This window comes from Melanostigma gelatinosum, assembly GCF_949748355.1.
Source record: "Melanostigma gelatinosum genome assembly, chromosome: 13".
Taxonomy (NCBI): domain Eukaryota; kingdom Metazoa; phylum Chordata; class Actinopteri; order Perciformes; family Zoarcidae; genus Melanostigma; species Melanostigma gelatinosum.
The window spans coordinates 10880812-10908313 of record NC_136646.1 but is presented as its reverse complement, the minus strand read 5'-3'; the positions used below and the strand labels follow the sequence as shown (position 1 = coordinate 10908313).

At 41.2% G+C, this 27502-nt stretch overlaps 5 protein-coding genes across 5 annotated transcripts; 2 read left to right on the top strand and 3 right to left on the bottom strand.

Annotated features, from left to right (window-relative positions):
• Positions 1-3700: 3700 nt before the first annotated feature.
• On the top strand, positions 3701-5325 carry atp5mf (ATP synthase membrane subunit f; the record flags this gene model as incomplete). The annotated part of the gene is made up of 4 exons (XM_079281665.1): positions 3701-3776; positions 4456-4563; positions 4975-5091; positions 5212-5325. 4 exons carry the CDS (start codon positions 3701-3703, stop codon positions 5238-5240), a joined length of 330 nt encoding a protein of 109 aa, XP_079137791.1. The 3' UTR covers positions 5241-5325.
• Positions 5326-5469: 144 nt separating this feature from the next.
• On the bottom strand, positions 5470-8965 carry cpsf4 (cleavage and polyadenylation specific factor 4). Its single transcript, XM_079281664.1, has 8 exons — positions 8562-8965; positions 8327-8377; positions 7613-7765; positions 7378-7473; positions 7163-7256; positions 6868-6940; positions 6571-6756; positions 5470-6126 (listed from the first exon to the last, which is right to left on the bottom strand). The coding sequence occupies exons 1-8, from the start codon at positions 8662-8664 to the stop codon at positions 6058-6060; spliced, it is 825 nt and encodes a 274-aa protein (XP_079137790.1). The 5' UTR covers positions 8665-8965; the 3' UTR covers positions 5470-6057.
• Positions 8966-12911: 3946 nt separating this feature from the next.
• On the bottom strand, positions 12912-19336 carry shmt1 (serine hydroxymethyltransferase 1 (soluble)). Its single transcript, XM_079282262.1, has 12 exons — positions 19196-19336; positions 18192-18318; positions 17814-17959; positions 17469-17584; positions 17159-17319; positions 16416-16497; positions 16089-16301; positions 15880-15993; positions 15643-15765; positions 14800-14916; positions 14509-14619; positions 12912-13423 (listed from the first exon to the last, which is right to left on the bottom strand). The coding sequence occupies exons 2-12, from the start codon at positions 18288-18290 to the stop codon at positions 13251-13253; spliced, it is 1455 nt and encodes a 484-aa protein (XP_079138388.1). The 5' UTR covers positions 18291-18318; positions 19196-19336; the 3' UTR covers positions 12912-13250.
• Positions 19337-20993: 1657 nt separating this feature from the next.
• On the bottom strand, positions 20994-24457 carry pdap1b (pdgfa associated protein 1b). The gene is made up of 6 exons (XM_079282263.1): positions 24340-24457; positions 23967-24058; positions 23535-23639; positions 23213-23334; positions 22687-22838; positions 20994-21746 (listed from the first exon to the last, which is right to left on the bottom strand). The coding sequence occupies exons 1-6, from the start codon at positions 24350-24352 to the stop codon at positions 21691-21693; spliced, it is 540 nt and encodes a 179-aa protein (XP_079138389.1). The 5' UTR covers positions 24353-24457; the 3' UTR covers positions 20994-21690.
• Positions 24458-24915: 458 nt separating this feature from the next.
• On the top strand, positions 24916-27169 carry bud31 (BUD31 homolog). Its single transcript, XM_079282575.1, has 4 exons — positions 24916-25089; positions 25849-25971; positions 26303-26469; positions 26547-27169. The coding sequence occupies exons 1-4, from the start codon at positions 24996-24998 to the stop codon at positions 26595-26597; spliced, it is 435 nt and encodes a 144-aa protein (XP_079138701.1). The 5' UTR covers positions 24916-24995; the 3' UTR covers positions 26598-27169.
• The last annotated feature ends 333 nt before the right edge of the window (positions 27170-27502 follow it).

Below are 27502 nucleotides of genomic sequence, written 5' to 3'. Positions count from 1 at the left end.
TCCACATTTAATGCACACATGAGAGTGATAGCAGTGCTCTCGTTCAAGTCTCGGAAAGCTAGCAAATAAGAAATACATGTCAAAGTATTTCTTTAAAAGTAGAAAGAATTTCAATGTTCTCAGCAGTTTGACAAAAAAAGGTGAAATGTTCTACACCGTTTTTTTATAGTTCTTTGTACTATCAAACAATGTACACGTTGTCAATGTTAAGTGAGGATAAGCACCACCTTCATCATTCTACTAACACTTCTCAAATAATTCCGCCACTTCTTCCATCACTACCAGATTCAAGCAACGTTTGAAGTGTACTGCAGGTCTGCTTTGTATTCAGCAGACGTGCAGCTTCGATGAGTCAACGTGCCATTAGCGCCCCATTACATTTAAGTGTGTGAGTGAATGTGAAAGTTTGATTTAGTGGCTGAACCAATATTGCCGTGAGGAATGAAACGGCCCCTGTGGAGTCTTTCTACACATGTATCCTCTTCTCCCCTCTCTTCATTCATCTATGTCTCTCTCTCTCTCTCTCTCTCTCTCTCACACACACACACACACACACACACACAGGTTCCTCTGGGACCCTCATCAGGCCAGCGAGCTCCTCTAAGCAGCTCCCCTGATGATCTCCATATCTCTAATGAGATTAATGTAGTAATAGAAGGGTTGATGAATCCATTACCCATTAGCCACTCCTCCTGCCTGCCTGTCGATCTGTTTGGCTCATTTTTGCCCGTCTTTCCACCTGTGAGCTCTCGACCAGGAGAGACAGGAGAAAAAACAAACATATCCAGGTCAGTATGGAGGAGGAAGAGATGGCGTTCATGATGAGGAGAGAGTTAAGAGAGAAAGAAGAGAGACACAGAGGGCGAAAGAGCAGGAATATGTGGAGGAGAGGAATCAATGTAATAGAAAGGGACGAGAGGAGACAGTGAGGGTGAGACAGCTACAGATGGGGAGAAGAGAAATCACCGGAGAGAGCAGAGAAGTGTTGCTTTTAAAGAAAACACAATGAGAAGTCTAAAAAATGAGACGAAAGAGGATGTGGAGCATGAAGGATGGATGAACAGGGAGTGAGTGGGAGAGTGGCTGTTTAAAGGTCATGTGTATTAGAGAGCCATGTGCAAAGAGAGAGAGAGACATGGGCTCAGTCCTCTCTCCTCTCCTTTATCTCCCTCCATCATTCTTCCTGCTGCCAGTTCACCCTTTGTGTACTTACAGTCTTCATCTTATTTCTGCCCTCGTCCTCTTTCATCCCTGTCTCCTCTCTCTGTCCCTCTATTCTTTGCCCTCCCTCCCTCCCTCCATCTCTCTCCATCAGCTTCAAAGAGCTGTCTCTGTGGCAGACCTCGAGGGCACCTGCCTCTTGAGGTGGAATAAAATCATCCATTCCCAAGTGCCTTTTTGAGTGTGTGTGTGTGTGTGTGTGTGTGTGTGTGTGTGTGTGTGTGTGTGTGTGTGTGTGTGTGTGTGTGTGTGTGTGTGTGTGTGTGTGTGGCTGGTACACACTCCTCTGAAGAGCAGTGAGGCCCTCGGCAGCGCTATAACAAACAAACTAAACCAACGAAGACGCAGGTGGAGCTTGAACCACGCGGTCATTTCTGGTCCCTAAATGAGTTTATGTTACAGAGTTGTCGGTAACCTTTACAGTCCAAATGAAAATGTGTGTGCTCGTGTCTAGCATTTTTTTTTTTCATTTTCTTGTCTTCCAAGCTGCACTAATATTTTTATATTAACAATGGATCTGAAGACAACTATAACAGGAGTCCCTCACATTGATGAACCTAAGAGAGTCTGCAGCACTTCATTGTTTCATGGACAAAAGAACATTTCTCCAAGACAAAGCAAAATTAGCAACACTGAGCGTTCAGTGAAGAGAGCCGAATCACATACATCAAAGACCAAAACCTGGAAAAGATTAATCCATGTTCAACACAAATATATACATGTGTGTGTGTGTGTGTGTGTGTGTGTGTGTGTGTGTGTGTGTGTGTGTGTGTGTGTGTGTGTGTGTGTGTGTGTGTGTGTGTGTGTGTGTGTGTGTGTGTGTGTGTGTGTGTGAGCGTGCGTGCGTGCGTGCGTGCGTGTGCGTGTGTGTGTAGAGAGAGAGAGAGATGCAGTGAAAAGGGGGAAAAACAGGGTGGATGTTGGACATCTCTATGAGTCCTCCATCTAATGCAGGGCATTAGAGCCAAGCAGGAAAATCAGTCAGATAAAGGAAAGAGGTTGCCGCTCAGTCTTGGATGAAGGCCAAAGCCGAGAGAGCGAGAGAGAGAGAGAGCGAGAGAGCGAGAGAGCGAGAGAGCGAGAGCGAGAGAGAGCGAGAGAGCGAGAGAGAGCGAGAGAGCGAGAGCGAGAGAGAGAGCGAGAGCGAGAGCGAGAGCGAGAGAGAGGGCGAGAGAGAGAGCGAGAGAGCGAGAGAGCGAGAGAGCGAGAGAGAGAGCGAGAGAGAGAGCGAGAGCGAGAGCGAGAGCGAGAGAGAGAGCGAGAGAGCGAGAGAGAGCGAGAGAGAGAGAGAGAGCGAGAGAGAGCGAGAGAGAGCGAGAGAGCGAGAGAGAGAGAGAGAGAGAGATTAGAGGAGGGTAGAGAGAGCTGTATTGATTGGTGGGCGTGTTGAGAAGGGCCCTGAACTACCACAGCACCACTCACACACACACACTCACACTGGCCTCAATAAGATGTTCGCTTTATCTTCAGGTGCATTATGTGTACCAGCGCTACTGGCTGTTGTGCTGCTCATTGATCGGCTCCTCTCTCTTGATAAGAAAAGTATTCCTTTGAGACAGTGTGGAAAACCCTTCAGGTCACTATTTCAAAATGCATGAGATCTGACACGCTTTTTAAAGGAGAGAGAGGTTTAACATGGGGTTGTACAAAAAACGGAGGAATCAGAACAGATGTGTATATTTAGTTACCTATATGTCGCTGGGTCAAAGTATTTTCTAATTATATTGTGACGTTGAACATATATTAATGCATGAAAGCATTTTAAGGGTAACTCCAGTATATTCAAACCTGGATTCATTAAAAGTGCCCCTGACAGGCTCAGATTAATCCTTTATGCATCTGACAACATTCTGAAAAGGACAGAGAAATAAAAAGCTTGTCCTCACCTGTCGCTGGATCTGGTCTGCAACAGGTCGCACTCTTTACAGCCTTCTACCCCTGTGGGCCTCAGCACCCACAGGAACACCACCAGGCTCCAGAGCTCCACAGCCTTGTGGCATCTGGTCCACCCGTCTCTGACTATCAGAATCAGAATCAGCTTTATTGGCCATGTATGCGTACGCATACAAGGAATTTGACACAGAATTTACAAATCAACAGGAATAAAATATAAAAAATAACAAACAAGGACAACACACAAAAAAGAAAAAGTAGAACAGATTTAAGCATAAACATTTAAAGTCTATGTACAATATAAATATAAATATATATCCAAAGGTATACAGTATATGAATATAAACCTATCTAACAATATGAGCAGGTGTACCTGATTAACTGCTGTCAACGTGTGAAAAAAAATGTCTTGCAATAAATGATAAATGTCCTCGAACATGTCTGAATGGACCTTTAAATACACTTACCGGTAGTTTGTTGTAATGTGTGATTGTGCTTGTTGTTCATAGATGTATGCTTTCCGCTGGTTATGTTGGTTCTGCTGCCCTCTAGTGGATAGATTCTAAACTCTAAATATTCTCCCATAATGCACTTGGTCATTTTATACCCATCATTCCCCGCTGCAAGCTACTTCGCACCAGTCAAGATGGCGGACAGACCAGGTAAACTAGCGTGTCCTCTGTCAAAAAAAACTCAAATTTTCAATTGTGTGTGTTTCGTTGTTGGTGTAGTCCATGTTTCACAGACGCGTTGTGTTCAGGTGTCACACAGACCGTTTATGAGTCGTCTTTAAGGGCTGTGTCGGACTGAAGGCCGCAGTGAATCCTTTAAGTCACGTCAAGGACTTTGCGTGTCATTGCCGGTTTAGCAGTTGGAGTGAATCTGTCAGTCGCTTTTGTACATTTAACCGTCATGTCTGCTGATCGGAAGCTTTAGATATCACTTAGTTTAGCCGAATCTAGCGTAATTACGTTCCCTTTGCATGTTTAAGTTATGTCTAAGTTTCTGTTGGCTAGCTTGCACGATAGCCTGCAAACCGGTGCATGTTACCGTTACCCCAATCTGATCACCTATGTGGTTCATTTTAAAAGTAAAACAAATTAACCCAACAGAAATGAAACACTAACGGCAGTGCTTTGATTTACTATGGGTTTTAAAGAGTACCTTGTTCAAAGTAACAAGGCAGACAGTCAAATGTGTGTCAACAGTTCGCTCCAGAGGTAGAAAGTATTAAAGATCTAAGTGAGCGAGTTGGTGTTACACTGCCGGAGCCACAGCATGATGTGTTCATTATGGACGATGTGTGACCAAACTGTCTCTGTTGTCTCCATTTGTGACCAGTTGCCGTGATCGAGAAGCGGCTGATGGACGTGAAACTGGGTGAGCTGGGATCCTGGCTTGGAGGTCGAGACTTCACTCCCAATGGCCTCATCTCAGCCGTCCGCAGAGGTGAGACCACCTTTTCTGACTCGAAACAACCATGCACAGAAAAAGGAGTGCGGTAATCAATATGATTGACTTGTGTGGCTTTGGTTTTTTTACAACACCAGCAACTATTTTATAATAAGGAAGTGATTATAATAAAGGAACATTACGAGACTGACACCTAAACCTTCCTCCATTTCCAAATCATCAAGGTGCAACAGGGGAAAGCAAACTCGACAAGTCTAAAAGATCTTTAATGAAATCAGTCTTTCATAGCAATGGGGTCAAGTCCACTCCTCAGCACAGGAGTTCAGTCCCTCAGTAAAAGTTACTCTAGTTACTAGACCTTCAAACAGTATTTTTATTGACATTTACAAGGGTCCCTGTAGTGGAGAATCCAGATGTCTTCAATGCTGTTTTGTTTTTATCTTCCAGGCCACGACAGATACTACAACAAGTACATTAACGTGAAGAAGGGAGGCATCGGTGGTGTAGCTATGCTGCTGGTTGGCTATATGGCCATAAGCTACCTGTGGGAGTACGACCACCTCAGTAAGAAACTCATACACTCCCGTTTAGAATGTTCTACCTTTTACATTAAAGTGTTTTTTCTGAGAGCAAAAAAATGAAACTTGCATTTCATTTAAACGTCCTCTCCATCTTCTCTTCCAGAACATGACCGCTGGAGGAAGTACCACTGAGCCCCACCTGCGCTTTCTACTCTCAGCTCTGTGTTCAATATGTGACTGTTTTGACCAATAAACAATACTAAGATTTATTGTTGGATATCATGTTTGTGTGAGTTTGTTCCAGTTATTAAACTGTTCATAGTGACAATTCTCAACTAATCTGAAGTGGAGCTCTCTCACCGTTATATAAATATAACAGGTACATCTGTAACAAAGACATTTATTTGAACACACTGTACAGTTTAAGGGACTATGTTCAGACTTTCAATACATCATTTTAGATACAACACAGGACCCCCTGGGAAGAAATTAATCATTTCCAGGATTTAAAATGTCAGCCTGAAGATTTACAGTGGTGTTGGAACGTACAAAACTCCGCAGGGTGGATTTGGGCTCTGTACTGTAGTTTGAGGAGAAGCTGCATGATTTCACATTCCTACTGGTACTTATCACAATTGTTTATTTATTTCACACAGACTGGTCTGGTGTCACTGATGCAGTCACATGACCCAAGAAAACATTTTAACCTGTAAAGAAGCTGCAACATGTTACAGCACTACACCTGTTGGACCCTGGTGTCTATTTTACAGTACAAACGTAGAAAAGTCACTCAACCACAGCCACGCCGATTGTGACCTCGTCTGTTTTCCATGTATCCACAAAAAATAGAAATAGCTATGTTTATCTTTCCTGCTGCCTGTGTCTGTATAAACTCACACACGACAGCGGCAGCCAAAGTCTTTCCGTTCAACTTCAGCCTGTGGAGCAAAGAGGCCTCCTCTGCTCACATGAGGACGCAGCAGCACCGTGGTGACTTCAAGGCTGACGGTTATTGTCCGCTCAGGAAGGCGAGATGACCTTTCGTGCATTTGTTGGCATAGTGGCCCTTCTCCCCACACTACAGACACAGGGAAGAGAGAAACATGGGAGATATTAATGGCTCATTATGAAAATGATGGGGGAGAGGAAATACTCTTATTGGCTTCTATTTTTCAGAGCGTTAGATGAGAAGATCAACGGCACTCATGTATGCACATTTAGCTAGAGCCAGCTGTATTATTATGATCTTTTGTTCCGAGTTGTTGAAGTTGGAAACCGTAATGTTGCACGTCTGAAAATAACTTTGTAAAAGTAAAGTATTAAAACGGCTGCTGGCTGTAGCTTCATATTTACGGAGAAGACACGAGTGTGGTATTGATCCTCTCGGCAAGAAAGCCAATAACATATTACCTGAATGTCAAACTTGCTTTACGGTATTACGACTACAGTGAGAGAGCGGTGCCTTGGTGGCGATATTGAACACACAGGGATACATTAGCAGACAAAGGTTCAGGTGACTCACCTTGTAGCAGGTGACCTGGTCCAGTGGCCGAGGCCCTCTGTTGCCTGACATGTTATTCTGATGATGAGGAGGACCCATGTGACCCATGTGAGGCATGTGAGGCATGTGGTTCTGCGGCCGCAGGCCTGGACTGGAGTTGGTCAGCTGGATGAGAGAGAGCGACGAGCGACCGATAGTAGGAACAGGCTGCAGCAGGAAAAGTGAAAAGATTATCAGGTAAATAACACGGAGCAGAGCACCGAGGTAGAGGCTTCAGCACGTGTGTGTATTTCGGTGGTTGAGTACGTCTCCTCTTACCTTTGTCTGGTTCTGAATCTGCTGCTGTAGAGGAGGCTGTTCAGAAGCTCCCATAGGCAATTCAAAACGAGGGCTGTAGAGGAACATCTCACTGTTAATCTACATCACTGTCAGGGGACGTCTCCAATAATTCAGGTTGTATTGCTAACTCAATCTTTTGTCCTAGATGACATAATTCACCCCCCAAAAAAAATAAAGTAAATGCTAAAACAAGTCACAAGTGGTGCATTTCATTTGACCTGCAAATCACACACATTTCTATTATGAAGGGAATCAAATAACAAGGATAACGTACTGCATAAATTTACAGGATTTTCCCTCTGGACAGAAGCCCACCAGGTAATTCATACAGATCACCCTTCTTGTGTGTCTGTGTCGGCAGTCAGGACCTGTGACAGGAAGATGGACAAAGATCCCAGCAGAAAGTAAAGAGGCTGCGTTGAATAACTATGTGTATAAACAGTGTGTTGATATCAGTGCTGCTGGAATGTTTGTGTGAGCAGGACGTACCGTGTTTGCAGAAGCCTCGGTCATACCACGGACAGTCTTTGATCTTGGACTCTGGATCAATGTGCAGAAATGGACATTCCTTGTTGCTGCACTCACCTGTGGGATTTAAACACACAAATTAGAAACAGACAAAATGCACTCTGGGCATTTTAACAACTGGGTGCTCAACGGTCACAATGCAAATACGGTCGTTGGGCTCGTCTGTGTGATTTTATGAAATATCAAGTCAACCAACCAAACTTGGAGTAGAAGTAGCATTCAGGCATCTTGGTCATGTCGTATTCATGGAGAAACTCGCACTGGTCTCCCTTCTTACACAGTCCTCTGAGCCAGTGCTTACACACCACCGTCTTCTCTCCACTGATGTGGCGGAACGGACACATCCCACCTGGGAGCGGAAACAAATAAAGACACAACGCAAGTGATGGTGCAACTTTCCTAATTCACAAAACTCAAATCTTCAGTCTTAGCACAAACTGACGCTTGTTTTGTCCATAAGATTCTGCATTAGAATACACCCTAAGCCAAATCACGACTCAGCCCTACATTGATGGACAATGTTTCCTTGATGTTTAATTATTTAATGTAAAAATGTCGGCCATATTGCCCCGAATTTTTTTTGTTGCTGCTGTTTGTACAGGAATGTATGACTGTTTTTGTTTTGTTTGTCATGTATTTAGTTAATGATATTACATTATCCTTTTTCAATGATGGTGTCATCTTAATATTTGAACATGAGCAGTATTTCTTATAATGTATCTAAAATGGTCTGAATGCATTATGGGAAATGTAGGATTCGGTGTTTTTGAAGCTTGACTCGTACTAAACACTATAACTCTGCCTCTGCTGCTTCCGTTTTGGCCATTATGTTTGTAATGCATCTCTTGTGAGTCCTCGCCTTTGTTGAATTGAAACACTAACGTGCTGGATTGATGTGTTTTTAACTTACCTTTCTGACATGCTGCTCTCATGAAGAACTCGCACACAGCAGACCCGGATTCTGCAGAGACAAAGTATTACAAGTATTATAAAGACATGGGAGGGAGGGAACACGAAGCGACCGTGAACTCTGACCACCGGCCAGGTGTCAGTGGCTACCTGCCGTTAGCTACTATCCGTTTTACCGTTAACTGAAAGTTTACTTACTGCGGCTAAGTACCAGCTAGCTAGCATGCAACACTTACTGTCCATGCCGGGAAAGGGCAGAGGCTGCGCCCCGAGCTGCTGCTGCATAGCCAGCTCCAAGTCAAACTTCAGGTGATCCACGTTAGCCAGCATATCCTGCATGTCTGCGTTGGTTTGCGCTGCTCCAGTCCGAAGAATATGTCCGCTTCGGTTAGCTAGCTTGAGCTAGCTAGGTAGCTAGCTAGTACTTTCTTCCACAGCCAGCTAATGTGGCTAACGAGGCTAGCTAGGCTAACCGATAAGCTAACAACAACTATTGAGCTTCCTTGTGAGAAACCGCAAAAGCTGCTGTTCTTCGTAGCTTTGTAGGACTGTTTTTTAGAAAAATCCCGAACATTAGTCGGTCTATGACTTTTTATTTGTCACTAACTGCTCTTCGTACTCAACCAGTTGGTTCTCAACAGTGGATGGATGGAAAGCGCGCAGACTGACCTCTGACCTGACAGAATAAGACCAGACTAAACGATCATCGAGTGCTTTGGTAGACTCGCACCACATTATGGTGGTCTTTCTTATCAATCATACTTTAGGGAGAATTTGATATTTAAAAACGTAAGTAAGTAAAAAAAAAAGTGTAATACGTTTATTTTAACACCTTTTAACGTTATTCCTCTCAGAGCAAACGCGTACATGCTATCGCAATGATCGGTAGGTGTTGCCTGAGGGCGGGGTATTTGAATGGTAATGTGCATATAAAGGCCATTGAGTCATTCTTTAGCCTTTTCGTGGCGGCATTTGATTCTGATAGACAGCCATTCTATCCCCTATCAAGAGGCTATTTTGGAACCAATCTAACTCATTTCTTCCAACTTGTTGTCTTGCACCGTGGCTCATGAACAAGTGTGAGTATTTTATTCTTTTAATTATTTCTGTGTCATCTATGTGTTTTAAAATCAGGATTGTTGTTAAAGTTTCTCATCATTTGATAGATCTCATTCATGGATATATCAGTGATGACGATACTGAAAACAGGGCTCCTTTTCCAGTGCATGCTAAGTATTTATTTAGTTTTGGGGTTTAAATACTTTTTATTTATTTTATTTATTTGAATGCATATACGTGTAGATTCATCAGACGATTTTCAAACTCCTCCGAAACACCGGTCTAACAGGGGCACAGTGAAGAAACGCCAGAAGTCCTTCAGAAGCCCAAGAGATTGAAAACTGGTGAGTAATGACCCTTTTATGTAAATCCTTTGTTTTTACCACAAGAGAATATTCATTCAATTCATTGTAATTACTTATAGATATCAACTCACCCACGCCCTGGAGAGTAGCGTTAAAGTTTAAGAGGGGTGAAAAACCTGCGGAGGAGCAAAAAACGAAGTGTTCATTAAAGATTAGTTTAATTTGCAATGGTGTTTTATATATGTATATACATATATTTAACCATTGTTTTGTTCATTAGGGTGCTGACTGGGAGGCCTCAGCCATACGTTGGGATGATGAACAAACCGCAGCAGTGAAAGCAGGTTGCGACCCAGGCAGCGGCCAACAGAGACACGGATCAAAAGCTTACTTTGATGAGTGAGGCCCATGCTGCTTTCGTTCAGGAACAGAAGATATATCCAGAACACATGGTTAGGGCTCTCGAGGATATGGGTCCAGTCCTTGAATGCATCTCCAGGAAGATCTCATAAGTCAATTGTACATTCATTTGTGGTGTCTTAAAGTGGTTGGTTATACATTGTGGGGTACAATAACAAGCGTCAATATGTCTCCGCCCCGAACATTTTTTAAATTGAGTACAGGTGACCGTGTGCTTGTTTATGATAAAGACACTACTGGCCATGCTTTTTATGACATAGCCCCAACATCTACTATACGCGCTCACGGCTCCACACATACAATTAAGGGACAAACATTGATACAAAGGCTTGAAGCAGTAACCCAAATACTGTGTAGACTGAAGGAACGCACGCTTGCGGCTAACGAGGCTGAGGCTGCTGCTGCTGTTGCATTGGCTGATTATGCAGCTGCTGAGAAGGGGTGGGGGAGGCATTTTACAGAACAGCCTTTAGGTTATGTAGACGAGGGGTACAAAGACCTACTTGGTGTTTTATTTCGCGGTGATGAAAGTATGGACTTACAACATGCACATAGTACTCCGATGTTGTATGGGGCTCATGAATCAGCCATGGGTTCATCCTCTTCTTCCTCCCCCTCTCTCCTCACCCCTTACTTGTCCACCACCTTACCCCACTCATACCCCCCCTCCCCAACCTCCTCCTCTTCCTCCCCTTACTTGTCCACCTCCTTACCCCACTCATACCCCTCCTCGTCTCCCCCCCTGACCCCTCTATGTACTGAAGTCTGTTATCGTGCTAATGCTATTGACCCCCCTACTCAGCCTGGGTATTATGAGGGACACACAAAGAGGTGTGTTGGCTCTGCTGATCAACATGTGGGAGACGAGACTGTTGAGACAGTAGGGGGCTCAGGGGAGGTTAACACACACACACCTCTACGCGCACACACGCCCTCTCATGCATACGCAAAGCAGTTCAGTTTTCACACACCTCCCCTCCTTGTTCACCTCTCTAAGGGGGACACCCAATGCCTCTACAGCAGGGGTCTTCAATAAGGGGTCTGCGGAGGTACTGCAGGGGGTCCACGAAATGTTTGTTGATTAGACAATTTTTTATATATTTTTACCAAACATGAATCTGTCAATTATTTTAACAGTTCAATATTGTATGCAAGATAACAGGTATGTCTATGCATGGCAGTGGCACTAATGAAAATGAAAACATCAGTTTGAATAGCTTGTATGCATGATTATCATGCAATTAACAGACAATGTTGATATTGGGATTGGTATCAGCTGACAAGGTGTTTATAAATGGCAGTGGCACGGCCACCCTACTCACTGTACCTTGCACATGTTTAAAATAAAAACATGAATATATGAACCTGTGTATTATTTGAATAGCTTTGTATTGAATGCACAATAAAGAGGTCTCTTTATAGCACTAGGCCCAGTTTTATATAAAACTTTTATACAATATACATAGTCCAGTCGGGGGTCCCTGCTCCATCTCTATCAGTTTTGGGGTCCTTAGCCTGAAAATCGTTGAAGACCCCTGGTCTACAGTATGAGTAAATAAGTTCAGTTTTCATACACACACACACACACCTACGAACACACGCACTTATGCATGTGCAAAGTAGTTCAGTTTTCAGATGATTATGCAAATTGGAAAATATATATTTTTTTTACTATTATGCAAATTTGTCCACATGCACACGTACGCTGTGTACGCTTAGATATGCTATATATATATATATATATACATATATATATATATACACATATATATATACACACATACATACATATATATATACACACATACATACATATATATATACACACATAGATACATACATATATATATATACACACACACATACATACATATATATATACACACATACATACATACATACACACATACATACATACATATATATATACACACACACATACATACATATATATACACACATACATACATACATACACACATACATACATACATACATATATATATACACACATACATATATATATATACACACACACATACATACATATATATACACACATACATACATACATACACACATACATACATACATACATACACACACACATACATACATATATATATACACACATACATACATACATACACATACACACATACATACATATATATATATACACACACATACATACATATATATACACACACACACACATACATACATATACATACACACATACATACATATATACATACACACATACATACATACATACATATATACACACACACACATACATACATACATACATATATATATACACACACTAATGCGTGGTCCCCAGAGGATGAATCCTAATGACTTTAATGATCCCATGACTGTCCTTCTAGTGCCACCATGAAGTAGTTGTAGTGTACTTTGGAGCAAAAAGTTTCATCAACTATTTGATGGATTGCCTCAGAATGAATTATAATTATGTTCACCTTTAGTGAACCCTTAACTTTTTCTCAAGCGACACCATCAGGACTTTAATCTGTGCCATACTACCACAAACCTGCCAAGCTAATAACATTCCCATCAGCCTCAGCTGTGCTTTGTGCTAATTAGCAAATGTCAGCGTGCCAACACACTAAACTAAGATGGTGAATTTGGTAAACATTATACCTGCTTATCATTGTTAGATGATGTTCACGTTTAGCTCAAAGTACGTGCTGCGTATCAGTAGTTAGTGCATTAGTCTGCACCAGTTTTCAGTTCAAGTGAAAGACAATACACAACATCTTTTGTTTAATTTATTATGAATGCAACGATTATGTTGTAAACGTATACAGTGCGTGTCATGTATGAAAATAATATTCATGTTTTGTGCTTAAATCTGCAGTACAGTGTAACAAAACTTTGGAATTGTAAACTGAATACAGTAAATTAGATTTGAGATTAAAGCTTAAATGTGATCGTAACATTGGAGACCAAAGCAACAGTGGAAAACTACAAACGGCAAAGGTGCTAAAGCAACACTGGATTAACGCAGTCTGCAAATCTATCTCTCTATTAAGAAAAATCTGTTCCAAGCTTAAGTAAGTATCTTGATTTGAGCAGCAAAATGTGTCGTTTTTTTTAAATCATCGGTCCAGCCCTCTACAGCTCAGGGAGGCCAGGCATGGGGAACTGGCCAGCGAAACCTTCCACCTCGGCCTTGATTTCTGTCACCCGCTGCTGGAACTTGTCTGCCTGGGCCAGCGCCTGAACGAACTCCTTCAGAGTGGCCTTGGGATCCAGGCTTCTCTGCACCTCCAAGGTCAGCTCAATACCTGCAGGAGGAAGGAGAGCGGGGGGGGCTCTCAGGTTGCAGTTTCATTCATGTGAAATCCACTTTTGTTTTGGTGGATAGTTCTAAATACGACAGTCTCAGTTGACTGAGCTACGGAGCAGGAATTAAAGCACCAAAACCCTGATACGTTGGCCCCCCGTCAGTGGTCTGGTCACCAGTTCAAACACACTTCTCAGTAAATATCTTGGCAAATTAAGCTTTTTATATATATATATATATATATATATATATATATATATATATATATATATATATATATATATATATATATATATATATATATATATATATATATATATATATATATATATATATATATATATATATATAGATAGATAGATAGATAGATAGATAGATAGATAGATAGATAGATAGATAGATAGATAGATAGATAGATAGATAGATAGATAGATAGATAGATAGATAGATAGATAGATAGATAGATAGATAGATAGATAGATAGATAGATAGATAGATAGATAGATAGATAGATAGATAGATAGATAGATAGATAGATAGATAGATAGATAGATAGATAGATAGATAGATAGATAGATAGATAGATAGATAGATAGATAGATAGATAGATAGATAGATAGATAGATAGATAGATAGATAGATAGATAGATAGATAGATAGATAGATAGATAGATAGATAGATAGATAGATAGATAGATAGATAGATAGATAGATAGATAGATAGATAGATAGATAGATAGATAGATAGATAGATAGATAGATAGATAGATAGATAGATAGATAGATAGATAGATAGATAGATAGATAGATAGATAGATAGATAGATAGATAGATAGATAGATAGATAGATAGATAGATAGATAGATAGATAGATAGATAGATAGATAGATAGATAGATAGATAGATAGATAGATAGATAGATAGATAGATAGATAGATAGATAGATAGATAGATAGATAGATAGATAGATAGATAGATAGATAGATAGATAGATAGATAGATAGATAGATAGATAGATAGATAGATAGATAGATAGATAGATAGATAGATAGATAGATAGATAGATAGATGCATTTAAAAGATTACCTCTGTGAATGAACTCGGCCACCTTCTTGAAATCATCCTCCATCATGCCTCTGGAGGTCAGAGCTGGAGAGCCAAACCTCAGACCACTGGGCCGCAGAGCACTCTTGTCCCCTAAAAACACACATGTATGTGGAAACATCAGGAGTGGCCCTCTGCAGGGAAAAGAGCCACACATCTAAAGATACATTCATAGAAACAACGGATAGACTTCTTTTCCTCAAGATTACTCACACAGTGGCCAAACAAAGCTACATGTATCAGTTCAAACACACACACACACACACACACTACCTGGACAGGTGTTCTTATTACAAGCGATGGCACAGGCTTCCAAAACCTTCTCAGCTCGTCCTCCATCAGTCCCTTTGTTGCGAAGGTCAAGCAAGATCAGGTGGTTGTCAGAGCCGCCTACACGGGAAGAGAAACAGTGAACTACGCAACACTATGAAGCTATTAACTGCTGTCAGAAGTCTGTTACAGCCCCCTTTTCTTATACCAATCATATATCAGTGAAAGAAAACAGAGACATCCAGCATGGTGGGTCATCACGCTTTGTTTTTAAAAAGTATACATGGTTATATTTTGAGTTATCATATGAAACTACATGAAAATAGATTCAACGTTAATGTGATGTTGGCAATTAAAGGAGTGACGCCTAGGAAGTGTACCGCACTCATTAAAGATTTAACAAAGTTTTCATATCTAATTTATCTCTTAGCTTCTTGTAATTAGAAGAAAACAATCTAAACTCCTGATCTTCTAATTATGAAAAATATGTTGCATAATTATGAGGAAAATTAACTATTTTTTGGGGGGATTATCAGAGCTAACACAATGAGTGGGTCCTTGTAGACCGCTTGAGAAACATCAAACGGATCAGAGCGCTTTAAGAGATAGGCGCTAAAACAGGGTTTCTAAAGTTACAAAAGTGTTTTTGAACATGAAACCACATAGAACAAACACTAAATACAAGTATAAACCTGAAAATGAGCATCATACATCCCATTTCAATGAAGGAGGAAATAAAAGGTTTTCTTTGAAGTAAATACAATTTGCTTCTGCACAACAGCAACTGATGCTGGATACGTTTCCCTTTGTGTGTGCAGAGTGGCCCTGTGGCCCTGTGGCCCTTACCAGTCACAATCTTGTAGCCGTGGCCAATCAGGGCAGTGGACAGAGATTTGCAGTTAGCAAGAACCTGCACCTGGTAGGCCTTGAACTCTGACGTCATGGCTTGTTTGAGAGCAACAGCAACACCTGCCAGTGAACAACAGGACTCAAATGAGATGGAGGCTGAATTAACTGAATGACAGTCGAGATGAGACTGAAGAGGACCAAATCAAAGAAAGGGAGAAAGATGAAGAGGTGAACCTGCGATGGCGTGGTTGTGCGGTCCTCCCTGCAGCCCTGGAAACACAGCCTGGTTGATCAAAGACTCCAAGTTGTACAGAGTCTCCTTCCCCTTGGCATCTACACTCCGCACGCCTGGAGGAGGGAAATAGAAAGCGGAGGGTTTTGATGACAAAACCAAAAAAGGGGAAGTGGTTTGTTTTGGCAGGAGTGTTTAATTCCATTTCTACCTTTCTTGTAGAAGATGAGTCCAGAGCGGCAGCCACGCAGCGTCTTGTGTGTGGTCGTGGTAACAATGTCACAGTGCTCAAAGGGTGAGGGCACCACTCCAGCAGCCACCAGTCCACTGATGTGAGCCATGTCTCCCATCAAGTACGCACCGTTCTCATTAGCGATCTGCTTCAGGCGGCCGTAGTCAAGGTTGCGGGAATAGCAGCTGGTTCCTGGAGAGGAAACGGACGCAGAGGTGAATGAGGTTTTCCAGAGATTTTTAAAATACTCTCCTCATTGCATTGATTTGTTTTAATGTGTGAGAGTAAGACGGATAGCAGAAGTACCTGCAATGATGAGTCTGGGGTGGAACAGCCGAGCGTTTTCTTGCAGCCTGTCATAGTCGATGTAGCCAGTTTCTGGATTCACCTAAAACAGAAGATGATGTCTTATTAACAACAGCAGCATCTGATAAACACAACATAAGAACACAGAGATACTCACAAAGGACTGTACTTTGGCCAGAAGCTCATTGAACTGAAACAACCTAAAATCACTTTCAATCAAAACATCTTTAATGTATTAGGTTTCAGATTTTGCCCACTTTTTAATCGTAGATTTCCTGTATTTTCTTTTTATACAATGTGCTGTGAAGCATACAATGTCCACGGAAAGACACCAGAGGGCGTTTATTTTCATTTGTGTTTGTTTCCACTGTTCTTGTCTGTTTTTAATCCCCCATTTGGTCAAATCACGAGCCTATTATCATTTCCAGCTCTCACGAGGAGCCACAGGTCAATGCCACGTGCACATATTTGCTCTAATGAGGACTAATCTTGTTCAACTTGGTCCAGGACTCCGTAACTGAGATGTAACTATTCCCAACTTAAACTGTGAGAAGGCCACTTTTAAAGCTAAGATGAATAAATGAAGACAAACTCCTGGTTCAATCAATACTCTTATCATAAATAAAAGATTTAGGGAGGCTGAGTCATGCTTCAACTGTTCATATTTTGAATCTTCCTCCCCAATAAGAGCACTGTGCCTCAAAGGCTGGGTGTGTGTTGACAACTACATGATTGTTTTGTACCTTATACGGCATGGACTCAAAGAAGATGGACGTGGCGGAGATTTTCTTCTTCTCAGTCATGAAGCCGTGTGTCAGGTGACCTCCATCAGGAAGGTCCAGCCCCATGATCCTGCCATGGGGCTCCACGACGGCCATGTAGACGGCAAAGTTAGCAGGTGAACCTGACAGGGAAGCGTAAAACAGAAGCTTAACGAATGGAAAAAGCAAAGAGTATGGGGGAAGAGTTTAAAGGTCTAACTACTGATCACATCAATCAGGCTCTACACCAAATATTAAACAGAGCTTTATATGTTTAATCACTATTTGGTACCAGAGTACGGCTGCACGTTGACACCCCATTTCTCTGAGTTCAGACCATAGGTCTCCAGTGCCCTCTTCTGACAGAGCCTCTCCAGCTCATCAACATGCACCGTACCACCGTAGTACCTGAACACAAGGATCATACTGAATATTACCAGACTGGCAGGAGAAAGCAGGATGCACCACTTACAGGACGTGATCAAACATTAGGATTTCATAGAGAATTGGATTCATTCTGTTACCTAAACTGTTACTGTCTAAACTGTTTGTGTCTAAACTGTTACTCTTGTAAAGCGGCCTTGGGTCCCCTGAAAGGCGCTATATAAATTAAAGTTATTATTATTATTATTATTACCTCTGACCGGGATATCCCTCAGAGTATTTGTTGTTCATGCAGGAACCCAGAGCCTCGAGCACGGCTCTGCTGGCAAAGTTTTCTGACGCTATCAGCTCCAGACTGTACGTCTGCCTGTGCTTCTCTTTCTTTATGATGGAGAACACCTAAAAACACAAATGTTGTATCGTTCAGGGGACAATAACAATGTGTCACACAAGCTGTTTAGTGAACAAAATGCACAATAAATAAGTTAGTTTCAGCTCAGAACAATTACAATATTGACACGGACCCCATGCAAAGGATCACCAGAAATAACTGTCCTTGAACTTTAGCTCCAGTCTCGGGAACATGGGCGAAGATAAGACCTTCTATTGTTAAAGTCCACTGAACACAAACCTCAGAGTCGCTGGCGGACAGAGGCTCCAGCATCATCCTGTTGTGTGAATCCCACGTGTCTTTGCTCACAACAACATTCAGGTCATTTGTTGAAGACATGGTTTCTCTGGTCACACACAGTGGAAATCTAAAGAGGAAGATCATTCTGTGTTTAGAGACTAGATATAAATCATAAAGAGCTAAAAAACAAATGTCTTTTTTTTTTAAAGATGAGTAAATAAAATATGTTGGATGTCTATGAAAGAGTTTACAGTGAGTGCTGCTGACACACAGATCCATAACTAATGTCCTAAGCCTCAGACAAAGCAGGACAGTGACATGTTAAACTTTGAACCATTACACACACCGATAAGCAAATGAACTGCAGTAACCGCCATAGAGCGCGTTATTGGTTAACTCAGACACCACAACCGTTAAGCTGTTTGCAGCTACCAAATATTTATCCGAGGCTGGTTGTCCTCTCTACATCTTGATCTGAGGCTGGTTGTCCTCTCTACATCTTGATCTGAGGCTGGTTGTCCTCTCTACATCTTGATCTGAGGCTGGTTGTCCTCTCTACAATGCCAAAGGTCACTGCAGGTCAGTCATGCATCCGACTCTTGATCCGGTGTTAAGTCCCTAATGGTTTTCAAACCTACTGGTTTTGAAAGTGTTCGAAGAGTGTTCATGTCTATATTACACTGTGGGACTGCAAGAAACGGCATTTCAAATTTTCTGTATGCATAACACATGTGGAAACTTTGACAATAAAGTGAACTTTGAACTTTGAAGAGACGCCCCAGGTAACCAGTTGTTTCAGTTCACCCTAAACGTTCCCTGCACACTGACGAGGTATGACTGAATGATGAATAACGGAATTAGCAGACACGTCGATAAAATGGTGCCAAATAAGACGTTTAAATGCAAAAAAAAAAGCTAGTTGTTGGTTGAATAAATTATTTCTGCATGGCAAGACAAACATTTCCAGTTTGTCAACATTGAGATGAAGTAGTGAGTTCACTCACCAGCAGAGTGGAGGCTATATCCACACTCGTCCACTTTTCCTACGTTTACACTGAGCAGCCACACCACGCCGGAGTTTTGGAGCAGCCTTAACGGAGGTACCTGAAAACTCCGCCGAGGTGGGAGGTATTTGAGAACTCCGGGGTTTTGGTTCAGTGCAGACGTCGGATACGGATGTATGTTAGAAAAAAATGAGCCCACACCCGTGCTCGCTACTGGATTGGTTATTACCAGCCATGACGTCTCCGTCCCTGATTCGTCAAACTCACTATCACGTGACCCGTACCCGGAAGAAAACAAAACAGCCGGGCGACCAGCAGCGATTCATTTCAACATGGATTGCTTGCTTTGTTGTCTGTAGTAGCAGCTATTGTGGAGTTAAATTCGTCATTTTACAATGCTGCTAATGCCTACATGCGGAGGAGGCAAGCTGTTCTTCGAGCGATGAGCGAGCTGCTTGACCATCGGCGATCAGCCCCCACGGAGCGGCTGTCTGAAGCTACAGTTAGCAATAAATGCTATTCAGAGCTACAGCTACAAACAGACAACACAGAGGAAACGAGTGATCGACGCTGATTCGTTTTACCTTTTCCGTTTGGTGGCCTTGAGAGACCTTAGTCTGCAAGTATTTCTTCATGAAAATATGTATGAAGATATATTATATTCGCTAATGCTAATCGCGGTTAGCATTTCCCCATTGGCGGTAATGTTAAAATTAGCTTAGAAGCTAGCGAGTCGGACCTGTTGCATGATGTTGTGCCCTAAAAGATGGAGCAAATGCCCTAAAGAATTGATAGAGGGCGAAGATGATGCCCCTGTTTTTTCTGCTTGGTGACCCAGCTTATCCCCTGATGCCGTATCTCATGAAGGAATACATTACATTCATCAGCCCCCACGACAACACATGGAAGCGAGTGATCGACGTGTGTTGACCACATTTATGGACCATAATCGAGTAAACGTTTCCGTGTAAGTGTTGATTTTAAAGTAGAGAGAGAGAGAGACCCGCAGCGCTGTAACTACGTCTGAAAAATAAAACTTCTAAAACTTTCCACGAACTGTGTCTGTTTGAGTTTATAGTGGAAGATCTTAAGTATCAAATACAACCTTTCATTATTAAAGACTACTTTATTACATAAGATCACTTAAATGTTAGTTTTAGTGGGAGGGTGATAGAGCTGGGATTCCTGATCGGGGCACAGAATGTGGTGTAACACTATACACCTAAGAATAGTCCTTAACTTTGAATAATTATTAGCCAAAGAAGCAGGATTTGCTGACTATGCATTATGCATGTCTCAATATTTAACCTTCAAGTGGAAATGTTATGTAGGATATTTTTCTTAAAGTTACGCTGACAATATGTTATTCATTCAAATCTTTTGAAAAAGTTAAAGATTATATATATATATATATATATCATATATCATATTTAATGTTACATAATATAATACTTTCATTGAGCTTTATTTTTTACACGCTTTACTATGTGGTTATTTCATATCGATTATATGAATTACCAGAAAATTATATATAAATATATATATATATATATATATATATATATTTATATTTTAAGTGAGAATAATCTATTGAAGTTTAATGTCTGTATGTGAACTTAAATATGTACACAAGTTTATTTTTATTTGTCATATTAATCATTGTTGTCAAACTCACCTGAATTCTTGTCTTTCACAGCTGAGCTGATGTGACACATATCGCACATTTCATAATTGAAATACTGTAGATGCGGTATATGTGAACAATAGGAAAAATCCGACTTACGTGAAAATTTGCTTGTATTCATTTTTAATCCATCTAAGTCATGACCTTAGTCCTGTCTGGGTACCTTTCATTAAACAAGAGCAAAATTAAGATCGACACACGACAGGATCATAAACTTCTCATCTTATATATTAATCTAACTGATTTAACTGCTCAGTTATGCTGCAAAGTCTTCTCTCACTGTCACATCCGTGGATGCCACATGGACTCTTGCACCCGAGGCTGCTACCTGCTCGAAATCAGTTGTGACAGTTCTCTCACAGGGAAATAAAGCAAATAAAGAAATGTACACATTTGACTAGTTCCATCATAATAATCTGAAATATGTAAGATCCGCCCCAAAAAACAAAGTGGCAAAGCTCAGTTAGCAAAGTGAGAAGTGTACAATGACAAGTTTACCATCACCAACATCATGAACAAGATCACAGGTTAGAGGGGGGGGGGTCCATTCCAAGTGCACGTGAAGACCGATGTATTCTCAATTGTAGCTTTACTTCCTGGAGGGATCAACAAGGCCATTATTCAATGCCAAAATACACACAACCCCTCTCCACTGGTGTCTCCGCAACCAGTCTCCAAACGGTCACATGTAACAGAAATGTCAAGACCATAGCTCTTCCTTTAAAAATAGTCAAATATATATATATATATATATATATATATAGCTTCAGTCCGTGAACATGTAAAAAAAGCCTCTGATAAATTCTCTGCATCATTTCATTGAGAGGGACTTTATTCCTCTCGCCGCCGCTGCTGCTGCGTCTTTTGCTGTAAGCAGAAAATAAAAGACACAATCAGCTTGATGCACTTCATTTTTTTATAAACTGTGGTGTTTCCATTTCAGATCATTCAAGAAGGTAATGTTTTCAGATCATTCAAGAAGGTAATGTATCGTCTTTCAATGGGATCGTATTGTGATTCAATCATATGTCGAGATACACAATTACGTCATTCTAATTGATGATAAAACGCACAGAGAAACTCAAATGTTCTCAGAAACTCTGATGTGAAATATTTGAGGGAATATCATTTGAAGAGTGCAAATTTGTTTTTAGTTCGCACCATTATTTCAGAATACAATAGTGCATCCAGATGAGGACAGCGTTTTCTCAGTAGGATAATGGAGGAGAATAATACATAAAGCTCCCAAATATGCATTTCTAGAGTTCGTTCGACCTGGACTTATAAGATCAGACCGGTATTTCATTCTGACGTACAGTAACTTTGTAACGCTGCTTAGCTTACATGGACAAGCAAGACAGAGGGTAGATTTATTGTTCGTATTTTCAAACAGTACGTTTTTACTTTTAACGTTACAAGAGAAAAGGCTTTCATTACAAAGTACGATAAGTACAGAGCCACCAATGTTAGGTACGCTGCTCTACTTTGAAAACTGACTGAAAAGACTCATCATCATCATCCGGCACAAAAGATTCCAGTCGTTACAATGATAAATAAATAAAGTACGTTTGATATCATTTTGACTCCTCCTGCTGCTCCGAGTGTCTTATTGGAGACACGAGAAAGCCGAACCCTCACACAACACAAAACATCAGTCCATGCTGACCTGCTCTATTTTGTGAAGAATAGTGCAGTTTCTTCAAGATAATGCCAATAGGCTTTCATGACCACATCAGGTTGTGTAGTGTTTTTCTGGCTTAGAGCACTAAATATTCATAACAATCACCGTATGAAATGTCTCGCTTACCTTTCTTCTCTTCTTCTTTCTTTCTTGCCGCATCTTCTCTCTGTTTCTTGATAATGGCGAGACGAGCGAGGTCAGCTTTGGCCTGGTCTGTCTTCCCTGCCAAGTGCATCTTCATGTAGCGCTCCTTCGCTTTCTGCTTCTCTATCTCCTCCCTGTGCCAGAGAATGTGTGTGTGTGTGTGTGTGTGTGTGTGTGTGTTAAGGTGGGGGAAAGTAACATAAGGAAAGTTATAATAAAACATGGGGGAATTTACAGACATAAAGCAAAAATAAAACCAACCCATCAGCCTTTTTAGTGTTAATGTCCTTACCAATTTCAGAATATGGTAGTAATATGTTTTTTTACATAATAAAAACACATATTAAACAATTAACATTTCTAGCACATAATACACAAGACAATAGAGCTGGGTATCAGTGCTCCATACTCCAAATGTCACGCATGCAACTTCTACTGTTAAGATGTTTCTACTAAATCCTATATGTTCAGAATGAAGTTCCCATTTAGCACCGATACGCTGTCCCACCTCTCTCTCCTTGATAACTGCTTGGGCTCATCCAGCTCAATCTGTGTCACCTTCTTGCACTTCTGAGCCACTCTGTTGGGGTTCTCGATTTCTATCAAGCCCTCCACCCCCACTCTCCTCCTCTGCAAACACATCACAGCAGCTCGTACAACATGAAGTTAATGCTTAGAATATAGCAAACTGCGAAATGACAAAAAACTTCCACGCAAGGGGGCTTCAAAGGTGCACATCAATTATGAATAATGAATAATATTACTATATTACTGTATTAGTGTGTGTTTGGTTACAGAGCAAGGGAATGACAGAAACAGTGTGGCGGTACATCTGAGTTTTCATCGTCGCTGTCTTCTGATCCCGATACCGGTAGCTTCTCCTCTGCCGTGTCATTCTGAGCTGCACCCCCCGCCTCTTCGGCTTCCTGCTCTTGCTATGACACATAAATGAGGAGAGTGCGCACACAGAAGACATCAAACCAACACGTCGGGTTAAACGCATGCAGGGACAAGAGGGAATACATACACAGTTATTATTTACTCTATTCAAACATCTCATCGGCTGCTTTCACATCAACTCCTCTCCTCTGGCGGGTTAAAGGGCCCTCCAGCAATGTTAGACATGAAGATTGGTTTGTAAACACAGATGTTATATTGAGTTGCATTTTGGGAAGTATAGGAAAAACTTTTGTGAAAGGCTGAACACACTTGTCTCTGTGTGGGACGTGATTCAAACAGTCTTTGCATGTAGATCCACCAACCTTTTTCCTCTCTTTCTCTGCCTTCATCTGGGCGTCTATCTCCTCGGAGCTGGTGTACGTCCGCACGCGACCCTTGTAGCTACCTTTCCTACCTAAATCAATAACCATGATAACAAATTACATCACACACAGATATGGATACACAGTGTTCAACGTGGGTGAAGGACAGCGACCAGACAAGTGTCAACAGAAGCAGGGCGGCTGGTAAACACGCTGTGAGTGCTGGCTGGTGGGTTGTGCCACAGAAGCACATATTTAAGTTAGAGAAGCACATCGCCTGGACCGCTGCCTGTTGTCGGGTGCCTAACAGCAGGTTAACAAATGCACAAAACTGATTTATCAAGTCACTGTAGCAGGTTTAAATCATTCTTACCTCCTTTGGGCATTTTGACAAACAAATCCTGTATTTAAAAACTTTCTAACAACTAAATACTGACAGAAAACACAAGTGTTAAAACAGTACTACGAACTGACAGCTGCTAAACTCTCACTGGGGTTGAGTATAGAAATACTCTGAGTTGTTCAAGTATTTGCCTTTTAACAAATCTTTAATCCAGGTTTTTTTTCTCAACAATATAGTAAACATATGTGCTGTTATAAACAAAATAATGTACACATTTCCATATAATTCGCAGTCATTTGACTAAATTCCGTGAATTATGAAATAAAATGAACTAAACCATGTTTATTTTACGGCAATGTGCTCGTGTGCTACAGTGATGCAATATGCCAATAACGCCGGAAAGACTTCTACAGTGCTTTAATCTCAGCACGCGTATAAACTGACCGAAATACATGTTAATATAAACATACATAATGTGTTAGTATGAGAGAATATTTAAGAAGTTATTGAACGCAGGTAAATGGAGTTGTGTTTATTTGGCATAGTGACGCAATTCAAGCGACAAGAGGGTGAAATGGACCCCCACCCCCAAGTGACGTCAAATTGTCGCGCCGAAAACGGGTCGGTAGAAATCAACAGGAAAACACGGAGAGCTTTTGTTCTCTATTTGTATTAAACAGAGCAACATGCCGAAAGTAAAGAGGAGTCGGAAGCCTCCTCCAGACGGATGGGAGCTCATCGAGCCCACTTTGGACGAGCTGGATCAGAAGATGAGAGAAGGTAAGAAGTAGAAGATTACCCCGATGCTCCTCACAACACACCGTCGAGCTACAACCACAGCACGCAGTCTGTGCGGGGGAAATAACCTCGGTGTTCACCTCGCATCGTCTTTACATGTTGATGAGATTCATATTTAGTTTTATTTTACATCTGATTAATCCCATGGTGATGTCCGTGGAAGGATTTTTGGCTGACATTTTTTAAATAGATAAGCAACACGATCGGCTACTGAACGCTAACGGCAGTTGGTTAAAACGAATAATTAACGGCTAATGCTAGCTACTGGTGAAGTGGTTGTAGTTAAGTCAGATGCAATTGTGTATTATTTCTGTAATTTAACTTTTTCTGTTTCGTGTTAAACTATGCGACCATAAACTGTCCACATACGCCATTGATTTTGGCTTTACCACATGGCTCTAATTAAGGGAATCTTAATGTTACTGTGTACAGTTGTACTTAAGACAGAAGTGTGCTTGCAACTCTTTCGGTAATACTGGGGAAAATGCCCCCCAAGCACAAAGCCTGGTAGATACAGATAGAAACCTCAACCTCCTCCAACACATTCAGGACAGTAGTGTAACAGTGGTGGATGCTGTTCTAGTAGCAGATTTATATATTATATGGGATGCAATACGTTGGATATCTTTGGCACATCACACCTAGCCCAGAGATGTGTTTAAACTACCCAAACAGGTGCACCGTTGATTTTAGGTTCTGCTTACTGAAGCTAACTATCCAGAGGTTCCCTCTATTCCCCAGCTGAAACAGAGCCTCACGAGGGAAAGCGAAAGGTGGAGTCCCTTTGGCCGATTTTCAGACTGCATCATCAGCGGAGTCGATACATCTACGACCTCTTCTACAAAAGGAAAGCCATCAGCAGAGGTAGACAGACATCCCCTCTACCTGTTGAACTGTTTCAAATCTAATGTTTCCCTTTTCCACTTTGTTTTTTCTTCTTCCTCTTCAGTCTACTTCAGCATTTGATACAATCCTTAAAATGACATATTGATACTCTGTTACGTGTGTTTGAATGACATTTTATCTGTACATATTCTGTATTTTATCTGTACATGCCAAGATTACAACAAATACATGCCAGAGTACGCTTTATTTTTTGTATTTGCACATGCCCAAACATTTGAAACCCAATCATAGTTGTATGCTGTGTACTAGATTTCAAACCAGTGTTGTCTTCCTGTGCGTCTCCTGACAGAGCTGTATGACTACTGTATAAAGGAAGGCTACGCAGACAAGAACCTGATTGCCAAGTGGAAGAAGCAGGGCTACGAGAACCTGTGCTGCCTGCGTTGCATCCAAACCCGAGACACCAACTTTGGAACCAACTGCATCTGCAGAGTCCCCAAGAGCAAGCTGGAAGTCGTAAGTCTGACATAGATTGGGGGATTCTCACTACAGTGTGTGTGTCCTTGTGATCTAAAGCTTGTTTCTTTCTGCAGGGAAGGATCATTGAATGCACCCATTGTGGATGCAGAGGATGTTCTGGCTAAGTGCAGACATCCCGTCTATTTTCCGTTGGGCATCAGGGCTCCATCTGTGCGCTCAAAACCCCAAAGCAACATCGTCTTTATTTCAGTCAGAAACAAATCGCTGATATCTTCACCATCATCCCTCAGTTGCCCTTAAAGGGGTCAGTGTTTGAGAATAAAGGAGAGAACACAGAGAGGGGCCATATTGTATTACTTACATTTGTTTTTCTACCGAACTAAAGCCTTCAACTCCAAAAGCTCAAAGTAGGAAGTTGAGGTTAGCTGTTTCTGGATAAAGCCTGTCATTCCAGCTAGTCATGCCCACTGTGACGGTCATTTTAAATTCTGTTTTTCATTTAACTTGAAGAGGGCTGGGAGGGAGTTTTGTTTTGAAATGTCATTGTTTTAATCCTAAACACATTGTCTTCATCGTTGTTCTTGTAGTGTAATTTTAAATAAAACGATTGATTTACCCGCTTGCTTTTTTTGTTTTATGATGTAGGGAAAGTGTGAGATCCAATTTAGACTCACGTTTCATCGTTCTTGATCTTGAAACATAATTAATCTCGTGAAATAAAAAAACATTGATTGCAGTTTGGTTGTTTACATTTTCTTGAAGTATTATAAATCACTAAGGTTGCAGAGTATTTTCTAACCATGCATGAAGTTAAGCATCTTCATATTTTTCATTGTGTCTGATGTTTGAGAGGTGACCTCTGCACATGCTCAGATCCTTTATAAAGGTGAGATTTAGGTGTTGGAGGAAAGGGTGGAAGTAATGTTTTTACATTTCGTGTCTTGGCTACTTGATTACAAAAGCACATTTTCATTTCTGAAAACTCAACATTCTCAAATTCAATAGTTTGTCCCCTTTTCTTAAATAACATTTACTGAAGCTTAAACACTCTTAATGACAGTTCCCATGT

What these genes read in the sequence shown, in the direction of transcription:
- cpsf4 (XM_079281664.1), bottom strand. Translation starts at nt 8,664, where the DNA reads ATGCAGGATATGCTGGCTAACGTGGATCACCTGAAGTTTGACTTGGAG. An exon ending in CCGAGGCTTCTGCAAACACG is followed by an intron (nt 7,257 to 7,377) that starts GTACGTCCTGCT and finishes TTCCTGTCACAG; the next exon opens with GTCCTGACTGCCGACACAGA. An exon ending in AGATTCAGAACCAGACAAAG is followed by an intron (nt 6,757 to 6,867) that starts GTAAGAGGAGAC and finishes TTCCTGCTGCAG; the next exon opens with CCTGTTCCTACTATCGGTCG.
- shmt1 (XM_079282262.1), bottom strand. Translation starts at nt 18,290, where the DNA reads ATGTCTTCAACAAATGACCTGAATGTTGTTGTGAGCAAAGACACGTGG. An exon ending in CAACGTGCAGCCGTACTCTG is followed by an intron (nt 17,320 to 17,468) that starts GTACCAAATAGT and finishes CTTCCCTGTCAG; the next exon opens with GTTCACCTGCTAACTTTGCC. An exon ending in TAATAAGAACACCTGTCCAG is followed by an intron (nt 14,620 to 14,799) that starts GTAGTGTGTGTG and finishes GTGTGTTTTTAG; the next exon opens with GGGACAAGAGTGCTCTGCGG.
- bud31 (XM_079282575.1), top strand. Translation starts at nt 24,996, where the DNA reads ATGCCGAAAGTAAAGAGGAGTCGGAAGCCTCCTCCAGACGGATGGGAG. An exon ending in AAGGAAAGCCATCAGCAGAG is followed by an intron (nt 25,972 to 26,302) that starts GTAGACAGACAT and finishes GTCTCCTGACAG; the next exon opens with AGCTGTATGACTACTGTATA. An exon ending in CCAAGAGCAAGCTGGAAGTC is followed by an intron (nt 26,470 to 26,546) that starts GTAAGTCTGACA and finishes TTCTTTCTGCAG; the next exon opens with GGAAGGATCATTGAATGCAC.
- pdap1b (XM_079282263.1), bottom strand. An exon ending in CAGAGAAAGAGAGGAAAAAG is followed by an intron (nt 23,640 to 23,966) that starts GTTGGTGGATCT and finishes TATGTGTCATAG; the next exon opens with CAAGAGCAGGAAGCCGAAGA. An exon ending in CAGTTATCAAGGAGAGAGAG is followed by an intron (nt 22,839 to 23,212) that starts GTGGGACAGCGT and finishes TCTCTGGCACAG; the next exon opens with GGAGGAGATAGAGAAGCAGA.